Genomic DNA, 11,221 nt, shown 5'->3' with positions numbered 1-11,221 from the left:
ACTGAAATTCACAAACATTTACATTTCTTTTTAGCAGAGAAGAAAAAAAATCATAAAAACTTCTTGCAGGTTACAGTAGTTCTAGGTGTCAGGTCCTCGAAGTACCCAGATGATGTGAGGAGATGAGGGAGGCCAAGATGTTAAAAAAATCTCAGCTCCCTGACTGCTCAGATGCACAGCAAAGTATCTTCACATCCAGTGGCAGCCCCAAGGCTACAAACAATAAAACCAAGCTGTATCATATATATCTGACAAGCTATAACATATATGCCTGTCTGTGCGTGCATGCTAGTGTCTGTATGACTTTTATTCTTAATAGCACTAACTGCATTCCATATTCTGCTATATACGATGCTTTAAAGAAAAAAAACCCAAAAAATTATTCCAGAAACCATTTTTTCCCAAGGACAAAATCCAGATCTCTTCTTGGCTCTGTAAGCTGATGCAGAAGGGCCAAAGCACAGGATTTGTCAAGTCTGTTACAGACACAGGACAATGAACACTCTATGATGCAGCCAGTTTGATTGTATTCCTGTATGTACATCTTAAACCCCTGGTGCCTCAGGACCGGATTATGGCAATATGACCTGTGTTAGAGTTATTGGTTCAGTCCCAAAGAGTTAAAAAATGATGCTGAATGCAACAGCTCTCTTTTGGCAGCGCAGTGTTGTTGTGACCTGATTGACGTTGGATGTGTGTTGTTGTCCAGAAAAAAATCAAGATAAAACAGCCCAAAATAGTTTAGACTTTTCCATTTTGAAAGCTGATGTGCTTCATGCTCCCAAGATTTACTTGCAGCAAAAGCTCTTATGCCTGGATTGGAGACTCTTGTAGGTGATGCAGAGGGGCTGTTGGAGAGGGAGTTTTAAGGTGTTTTGTCTTCTGGAAAAATTTTTATCTGGTCCAAACCTTCAGGCTGCTCACTTTGAGCAGTAAGCTATTCAAGACAGCTAAATTTGCACAACCTGATTTGGACACTGTTTTTTAAACAGAGTCAACTTTGCAGGTGAAGGAGTACACTTTCAAGGCTTTTGCTTGGTTGGGAGAATTTCGTTGAGGCAAACATCCATAAACAAGCCCTGGTTTTGTTTGCATGTTTTGTGGTAAGATTATTCAGTTCTAAATTGTCTAGAAAAAATGCTAAAAATCAAATATTAAACAGCAGGGGAAATGGCAAAAGCTGCTGAAACCTTGGGTTGGTTGGTTAGTATTGCAGAGATCTCAAGGGGAACAGCATCTCCTCAAGGTTTCAGAGCCATGAGACCAGGAGAAGAGCACAGCCCACAGGTAGGACTAGCTGCAGGTGTCACCCAGCACCTGGTACAGACCTTGGTGAGACCCAGGCAGGAAAGTGGCATTGTCTTCCTCCTCCTGCTTTTCCCACAATGCCCAAATTCATGCTCCAGTGTCTTTCAGAGCAGTGACATGGCTGCCAAGCAAGAGAGCTGGCACACAGTCAGATCTTGTGGCTTAACACAGCTTAAGAGGCAGCACAGGGCATACCTTAGGCAACTCTGAGTCCATCAAAGTAATTTTTGTCTGTGGTTTGTTTCTTTTCTTTCTGCCTCCTACTCTAGGTGTGTACACTTTTCTTTCCAGCACCTTGAAATCTCTGGAAGAGAAAGACTATATTCACCGTGTCCTGGACAAAATCACAGATACTCTGATCCACTTAATGGCTAAGTCAGGTCTTTCTCTGCAGCAGCAACACAGACGACTGGCTCAGCTCCTCCTCATCCTCTCTCACATCAGACACATGAGGTGAGAGCAAGCACACAGTCAGCATCTCTGTACTGGGCGCATGCAAGAGAGGTATCACAAATGCACATGCACGCTTCTCCTTCATGGATGGGAGGGTAAACTGTGTGAGGGATGCAAATATTTACCCCATTTGTCCCTTCTAGTTGTCTTTTCCTCTGCCTTTTGTTTGATTGTGCTGAGTTTGATAAAAAGGAGTATCTGCTTTTAATCTTGTGTGTCTTGTATCCCATAATCGCCTGGTTTGGAAGGGAATTTAAAGATGATCTACTTCCAACCCTCCAGATATGGGCAGGGACGCCTTCCAGTTAGACCAGGTTGCTCAGAGCGCTGTCCAAGCTGGCCTTGAACATTTCCAGGGATGGGAGACCCACAATTTTCTGGACAACCTCTTCTAGTGCCTCACAACTCTCAGTACAGAATTTCTTCCTAGTACCTAATCTAGACCTGCCCTCTTTCCGTTTGAAGCCATCCTGCCTTGTCCTGTCACTACATGCCTTTGTAAAAAGTCCCTCTCCAGCTCTCTTCTAGGTGCCCTTCAGGTACTGGAAGGCTTGTAAGGAGCCTTCTCTTCTCCAGGCTGAACAACTCCAGTTGTTCAACAACATCTCCAGTTCTCTAAGCCTTTCATCATAGGAGAGGTGCTCCAGCCCTTGGATCACCTTCATGGCCTTGCTCTGAACCTGTTCTAACAGAGTGAGGACCCCAGACCTGGACACAGGTGTATGGAGAGTACTAAGAATATTAATGTAGGAGTAGCCTATCTCTACAAACTTTAGTCTCCTATAAGATTTAATAAAACTTTCACTTCTATGCAGCCACTTCTCACAAGTGTCATGATTGCAATTCACTTTAGAAAAGAGATTTAGGATTATTATGTGAATTGTATGGATGAGGATAAATGCAGAAATACTAAACTCCAGTCTAGAGGACCATTCCTTTTGCTAATCAGAGGTGAGCTGCCTGACACACTATTAGTAATTGCAGCAAATGATTCTCCCAAATTATGTTTTAAGGTAACTGCTCAGTGGATGAGGTGTTATGAGGATAAATTTCTATGAAGATATGCTATAGATTTTATTATTATGAAGCCACAGGAACTGTTGCTACACAGATTTTAATTTTCATTATTTCAGCTAATGAAATTTAAATTAAACACCACATCATAGCTACTAAAGCTGAAACATGCAGATTTCACCTCCTGAACTGATACACAGATCTTTGAGGGAAAGTCAGGGGATGTGTTTTTTTTCACTTGTGTCATTTTATAGAGTTTCTTTGTTCTTGTGTTAATGAACCTTTTTCCCACCCCTCTAAAAATAATTTGTACCATTAAGGAAATTCTAGATGTATAGCAGCCTGCTACATTCTTGACTACAGCAGTCTGCAAAATTCTTTGAAGCTGCTGCTGTCTGCTTACCTGTAGCAGATGTGTACAGCAAATGCACAGCTAATTTGTTTAGTGTAAGACAGGATTTATATGAACCCAACAAATATTATTAGCTGGTAGCTTCCTCCCACATCCCATAGCATATTTGGAAATAACCTTTTTCATCACAACCCGCAGCAACAAAGGAATGGAGCACCTGTACAACATGAAGTGTAAGAACGTAGTTCCACTCTACGATCTCTTGCTGGAGATGCTGGACGCTCACCGGCTGCACGCCCCAGCAGCCAGGAGTGCTGCACCCGTGGAGGAGGAGAACAGAAGCCAGCTGACAACTGCATCAGCTTCATCTCATTCCTTGCAGTCTTTCTATGTAAGCAGCAAAGAAGAGGAGAACATGCAGAATACAATATAAACAGAAGTCAGCATATACAGTGGTATGAGAAACCCAGCAGTGTTCTACCTAGCTCATGCTTCATTTCATCTGCAGTGCCACCTTTGAAAACACTCCAGTGACAACAGACACCAGCATTTTCCATATGAGTGTTTGTCAAGCGCTTGCCTAAATTGATTGCTTATCCTAAATGGAAGACATTTCATTGCCAAGGATAGCCAGCAAGGATTGTCTGGCTAACTTGATTTAAAATTTGCAGTATTTTAATTTAATTTTGCATGTTATTTGGGTAACTAAGCCCTCATCTGAAGCATACATTCATTTTACTATAAATTGATAGACCATACCACCCATGCATATTGGTATCTTCATGAGTGGTGGTCTTTGTTAATATCCATCCAAAATCCTGAACTCATTTAGTCTTTTACTTGCTTGAAACTTTGAAGCAGTTTGGTAGAGATTATGGATGACTTTTTGGGCAGTGTAAAGAGAAAGTTGACTGGCATTTTAGTGTGCCATAGAGAACTGTGAGAGACTGCCTTGGTAGTCTAGTTAGATTCCTGCCTCTTCTTCCTATAGTATAAAGGAACTGCTGTCTGAGAATTGCAGTATTTTACCTCGCTGGCTTACATCACCAGACAACTCCCTTTCAACCTCATTCTGACCTAACTTTTAGGTACTCTTACCATATCCTCTAGATGAATTGCTTTGCATGCATGCTATTTTGTCTGATCCTAGAAAGCTAAATAGTTTTGTTGCCCAAGAGTGTAAGTCCAGGGCAACATGGCAAACAGTGATAACATAGAGAATTACTCTTGAATCAGACCAGATGATTACAAAAATCATCAGGTCTTTAAAAAAGGTCTTCACACACATGCAGGATCCAGCACTATTTACAAAAAATCCCTCCCCCTATCCTGTGCTTTGTTGTGCTACAAAGCAAGGGGGTGAGGATGTCAGTGCCGGACTGGCACAGAAGGGTGGGGTGATCCCATCCCACTCAGCAGAGTGTGGTCTAACTGTGTGTGGGAGGGCTAGTATCACAGTCAGAGCAGCAGGTTTTTCCTTGCCTTGGCATTCTTTGGCTCTTGTTATGGCATGCTTCAAAATCACTGTTAAGAGCCAGCTCACCTGTGACACCAACACTGGGCAATGAGCCTCACACATGGTGTAGACTTTGAGACTGCATGTCCAGAAAGATGAATCTTTCTCCATGCATGTCTGTAGCTCCTAAGGATATTCATAAGGATCAGTTGATTATTCAGACCAACTGTAACTATACAAAAGGTCCACTGACATCAAGAGTTTCAATAAGACGTGAAAAAGACTGATGAACTCCACATGATATACTATCCAAAGTAGGAGTTGGTGCTGCTGTTTGACTGGCTCTATGCTAGAAAATTAAATGTCAGGGAACTTTGCTGGGTACTGGAATGAGATTACTACATATGCCAGGGTTATTTTACTAATGTAATGATAAACTTTGCCTGTGCTGTCTGCACTTCTGACTGACAGGTGCAGACTGGGAGTTAGCACAGACCAGGGACTATTCCAACAGCTGGTTGGAAGAAACCGCCCTACCAATGAGGCTGTTTCCTAGCACATGTGTAGGCTGCTCCACAGCAGGTGGCAACAGTGCTAGTGAAATGGTTTGGGGATGTTTTTACTGTAGTTGAAACCTTTATGTTGATTGGAATATCCTGTAGAAACTCAATATAGGAAACAGTGCAAGTAATGCCATACAGGAGTGCCTATGTCTAATTATGCTCCCTGTCACACAGGCAGAGTCTGTGTGCAGTGAGATCAAGTTTCACAGCAGTTGTGAAGGCAGCAAGGCATAGGACAGGTTTTGTGCTTCAAGTCAAGAATTTAATTCTTAAATGAATGTACATAATGGTGTCTATAATAGTTTAATGTACATATCTGAGGATATGAGCAGTTTGAAAGCCTAAAGCTACATGCTACCAATGTTTGAGAAGATTCCTTGAAAACTGCAAGCCTAAACATGTGAAGCAATCACCGTAAGTTCATAGGCCTTTTCTTGATGCATATTATGGTGTGATTTTTTTCTGAATATGCTGAAGATTTTGTCTTTTTGTGTGTTCAGTAAAAGCATGTGTGTGTGTGTGTATGTGTGTGTGTGCGTGAGCGCTTATTTGGTACCTAAGGGCTTTTTGAAGGCTCCTAAATGCCATGAAAGAAAATAGAAATTTTGGGTTTTTTTAGTAGCTGGTTTTCATATGTGTTAGAAAAAACATGAGTTTACTGAAATGAGTGCAGGCTAAGATCTGAATGGAGCACAGGAATCCCTGTAGTTAAATTCATGTGCTTACACCGTCATCATTTACTTGTAGCCCAGTGTGCATTAGAGCTGCTCTTTAAATACTGTACATGCAACTTGTTGTCTAGGCTAGAACACACAGATCAAGCTCATAAGCTGGAAAACAAACTGGTTTAAATGAATGTCTCCCTTCCTACATCCCAGAATAAGTCATTACATTGATTCAAGTGTAAATTTGACCTGGAGCATAAAAGGTAGTACACAGAGCCCAATTCACAACAGAGGGTCAGATTTGGATGGTACCATAAAGGGAAAGCACCTTTACTCTCATGAGATCTTCCTAGTGAAGATGGAAAAGCATGATTTGAAGTGGTACACAGCAGTCAGAAGGGTATCATAATGTGTCTTGGAATATACAGAATAATATCAGTCAGCTCACAATAATTATGAATTCTTTCCTGGGTTCAGGCCTTGCAAGGAAGCAATTTAGCTTTCATCCAGTCCTCTCATGTTTGTGGTGGCAACAGTGAAGGGCAACCTAGAAAGAGTGATTCCCAGTAATATATTAATTTACCTCGGGGCAGATTTAGGATCCATGTCATTAACTTTTTATTGAAGCAGCACCTTAATGAATATAGTAACATTCCCAGAGTTATCTATAAAGATGGCCCCCATATCGGACAGATGAATGTAGCTATTCAATTGATTAAATAAAGTCAATGATACAAAAATCACTTTTTTCATATGTAATTCTGAATGATGCTCTCATGTATGCAAACAATTGTGCCTGACATTTGGTAATTGTTATTTCAAAAGATGCTATTTTATGTGTGTGTATGTATATATACATATATACTTTATATTTGCAGCTGACAAACCAGTACTACCTGAATATCTGGTGCTGGATATTACATAAAATATATAGCATGTAAAAAAAATGAAAGAAAACTTTTCAAGGCAGCTAATTATGCTTTTACCAAAACATTCATAGTGATGTCTCTGGACAGTTAACAAAATAATTATTTTGTAACGTTTATACATGGATTTTTTTAAAAAAACAAAAACATCAAAAAACAAAGAAACCCTCTAGAAACATAGGCAATGTAATACCAGCACAAGGCAAACATAAATAGACCAGATGAATTTGCTTTGCTTGAGAACATGGTTGTTACTGAAATATTGCAAAAAACTTGGGAGGTAGAAGAGGAGATAGGGAGATGTGTAGCACTTAGTGGTGTCAGAATATGCGGTGTTTGAATACATGAAAGCTACTCTGGTTTATAGTGGTTTGAGCCATGTCTCAATGTTGCAGACTTTGTCTCAGGTAAAACTCCCAGTTGGGATAGTAAGATTTGTACTCGGGTAAAATAGTTTAATGAAAGTTTATTGGTGTGTGTTGTGAAAAATTTACTATTATGTTTCAGTGACATCACTTGATGATTTTTCTCCTTCTCTACAATGAGGGGTTTAAAAGTGTAATTAAAGAAATAATCCAAACTGAGCTCCTAGGGATATTGCAAGGACTGTCAGCAGATCACTGGACGTTGAGTTGCAAAAAAGCAAGCAAAAAAACCCCAAACCAACCCCTTCATATGAATCAGTATTTGTACTGGAGCCTCCATCCATTTCAGTTGATGGCAACTAATTCCTTAAGACCTGTGCCAAATGCTTAAAAATAAGCAAACTACCAACAAAATAAAAATTCTGCCTCAGTAGGTCTTTAGTCTTATTACAGACTTAGTAAGAACATGACAAGCCCCTCTTGTGTACATAATTTCCTGCTTTAAAATTAGAGTGCAACTCAACCTACAGATAATGGGTTTTGTATATGAGGCATTCTCAGCTGAATTTGTGTGAAGTGCATTTCTTACTTTGGATAAAGAGATTGATGTTTTCAATGCTATCTACAACGGTGATATGGCTTTACAGATAGAAAGTCAACATATGTGATAGAAGGGTGATGTTAACAATGGTATCCTAATACAAACCAATCTTTGCTGTGACCTGAAAGTGTAGCATAATATCAAATTGATCTGAGAGTTTAAAATTAATGTTTTCCCAATATTAATGTCCTACCCTTTCTACTCACAGTTCTCTTTCATCCTTCAAATGTAGGTAGCCTTATATTCTGAAGGTTGTTTTCAAAGTGATTGTTGCCCATAAAGGGTATTTGGTTTTGCACTGTGTTAGAGACGTATTAAATTCCTTTGCATTCAAATGTGCCTAAAGAAAATAAATAAACAAAAATTTAGAAAAAAAATATATGCTGCCATATTGCAAATTAGAAAATTCTGCAATCCTGTGTGCCTATGATTAGAAGTCTGTTTCTTCAGAAAGTGCCCGTTGAAAAAGGAAGGGATAGACTGCTGGTCACGAGACTTGCATTATCAAGCCACTTTATGTATTACCTTATTGTATGTACTATGAAACCAATGCTTTTGTGTGCACTATGTAGTCTGTCAATGCAAAGTCCTTTCTTTGTTATAGGCTCAGCTGTCATAATGTATTTGTTGAAGTATTCTGTTCTTTCACTGATGCATATGAAATTATTGATGTCTTTGGTTTTGGTGAGGTATATTTTTCTTTGTTTTGCACCTAAAAAAGTCTAAATAAAAAATCTGGTAGGCTACCTGATTGGTGCAAGATTTTTATCAATGTATTTGATGTTGAAAATAAAGAATTAATCAGAACACATTGTTTAATTTTGTTATATTTTGCATGTTTTAAAAATATGCTTCTCTGCTCATTGTTTTCCATTAGGCAGCAAAATGGTACACTGTTTTTGGAAGAATTAGAATGTGCCTGTTTCTGTGCATCTAAATGAAAGTTAAAACTGTTTCTTAGTTTCTTCACTTTCCCTGTAAAGAATCAGAGACTCCATAACTAGAGTCAAAAACAAGCTAAGTATAGTCTCTAGTAATCCTAATGACACCAGGGAAGTTAGCTAAGAACCTATTACTTTATGTGCTTTAATGTTCTTAGTATTTTGGTTACATTCCTTATTTTGGCTTGTGAAATAGGTTATGGCATAAGAGAAAAATTGTTTTAATTTAGCCTTCTATAGTTGGCTGCCACTTACCATGAGCTAGCTTACATCAAGGTAAATAGTACTCCTTTCCCAAGTGAAACTAGTCCTCAGGAAAAAAAAAATTGCCTTGACTAAGCCATCAGGAAGGGATGAAGTGAAATGAAAGATACTTTTATTGATATAAGACCACTTTGAACTCAACTCTATTCTGTATAACAATCTCAAAATCATATTTGGTGTTTGCAAAGAATCAAACCAGTAATCTATAGCATTTGCATAAATACTGACATACTTCAATACTTGTGGTATGTATATTTATCAGTAACATGGAGAGAATATGGTCCCTATTATTTTTTAATCTATTTTCTGTGCCTTGCTGGTTCAACATAGGACTATTGGCTCCTAGGTTCTTTTCTTATATGAATATAATTGTAAAAGCTCTTTGTTTTTATGGGATGTTTCATTGTACTTAACTTAAAAAGAAAAAAATTATAAGATGGTTACCTTGATTCCAAGTATCTTCTCCATGATGAAGACAAGACAGGCAATATACTTTGTTCATGCAAAACCTCACCTTATTTGTTTGTTAGAAGCAAATAACCTATTCAGACTCTAAAAGAATGCTGGAGACTGTTGGGATTTTTAAGTGCTGAGTAGAACTGGACAATGGTTCCAAATAATGTGATTGTTTTGCAATACATTTCCATAACAAAGAACTTGACTGCAGGTTGCCTCTTTGGCCACAAAGGCCACATCAGAGTAATAGGAACTAATTGCACATGCACATGTGCTCATAATAAAGTAATTCTCAATTCTGATTCAAAATATGACACCATTTCATTTTAACTACAGGACCAAATGAGCACTTACAGTTCATGGTGAAATGGCTTAAGAAGACAGTTGCTACATAATACTAAACTTAGAGACTTAACCTAAAAAAAAGCAGCTAGATCGGAGAATATTCCTGCAAAATCAAAAATATTGCACTCCTAAATGAAAAAGTACACAGATAAAGTTAAAACTTACTTACCTCTGCAAAAATGGTAACAATTTGAATGAGGAAAGGATTGCACACTGCCTGAGGTTAGGCATTCTTTTGCCCATCTCTTTCTGCAGCATGACACGACAACCCAGCATCACAGTGCAGTGAGCTAGGAATATGTCGCTGGAGACTGTCTAGTCCAACTCCTGGCTCAGAACTGGATCATCTAAAGAAGACTGCTCAGGGCCATGCCCAGCTGAATGTTGAATAGCCACAAAAGGAGATTCAACTCTCTGGGCACCCTTTTCCGGCATTTGACGATCTTCATGTTATAAAATACTTTGCCTGTGCTCAGATGGAATTTCATGTGATTAAATTTGCACCCCTTGCTTCTTGCCCTGCCAATCAGAACAACTGAAAAGAGTCTGTCTCCCTCACTTTCACGCCCTCCCATGATGTGTTGTCTGTGATGGGAGAAGGTGATGAGATGTCACCTTGCTCAGACACCCAGAACCCACCAGGAAGAAAAAAGAATACCTCTGCAGCCAGGCAGGACGCACTTCAATAGTCAGGAGCCATCTGGGACTTCCCAATTTCTTGCATCTGTTGGGTCAAGAAGTTTGAAAAATGATACAGGAAGGACATTCCTTTCTATTTCATTGCAGAGCTTTTGCAGGTAAAACTCCTGAGTCCATCACCCTCGCTTCCCTCACTTGCACACTCAACACCTTACAGAGCAGCTCCCCCACGGGATCCTATACAGATGCACACAGCTGGACACATTGGCATCCCCCACACCCCTTCTTTCTCTTTTTACTGACATGTAAGTGACACCTGTCTTTTTCCAGCATATTTTATTCTATTTAACTAATTAGAAAGGTAAGACATAATTAAGGCATAATCAACATATTTGACTGCCTTTCTTTTCTGTTAGTTCAGGCAATCCTCATAATACCATGATAACAGCTTCTTCATGGGCTAAAGTCTGGGTGTTCTTAGTCAGTGGGACACCCTCCCTTATTAAAAGCCTTTTGGCCATGCTTATTTCCCAAAACGAAATGATAGATTTAAATTTTTTTTTCCTATCCTGATACTGCAACATTAAAAGCCCCATGAAACAGCTGTTACTTAGGCTGGAAAAGCTTTATATTGCCTTCCTCTGAATTACACTGCTTGTCTCCACCACCTACACAGTGAAGAGGAGAGGAAAATCCAAACATGTAAAATAGCACTCATCAGAGTGCTCACATAGAAAGAATGCCCAAGGAAGGGCACTGCGTAGGTGTTTTTTCTTATCCCCAGCCAGGCTCCAATTACTACCATTCACCGCAGTATCCCACAGACACAAAGGCTCAAGTGTAAAAATGGTCATGAAGTCTTCAGGAAAATTG

At 39.3% G+C, this 11,221-nt stretch overlaps 1 protein-coding gene across 1 annotated transcript in view; it reads left to right on the top strand.

Moving 5' to 3' along the window:
• Positions 1–4,433, top strand: part of ESR1 (estrogen receptor 1) — a 101,158-nt gene extending 96,725 nt beyond the window's left edge. Inside the window, exons 7-8 of the mRNA XM_005420121.2 lie at positions 1,578–1,761; positions 3,326–4,433. Of these exons, the coding sequence (XP_005420178.1) occupies positions 1,578–1,761; positions 3,326–3,560 (419 nt within the window). The 3' untranslated portion in view covers positions 3,561–4,433. The remainder of the gene's footprint in view (positions 1–1,577; positions 1,762–3,325) is intronic.
• Positions 4,434–11,221: the final 6,788 nt, after the last annotated feature.

The sequence above is a fragment of the Geospiza fortis genome, unplaced genomic scaffold (assembly GCF_000277835.1).
Source record: "Geospiza fortis unplaced genomic scaffold, GeoFor_1.0 scaffold162, whole genome shotgun sequence".
In the NCBI taxonomy this organism is placed as follows: Eukaryota; Metazoa; Chordata; class Aves; order Passeriformes; family Thraupidae; genus Geospiza; species Geospiza fortis.
This window is presented reverse-complemented; position numbering and strand designations above follow the sequence as displayed.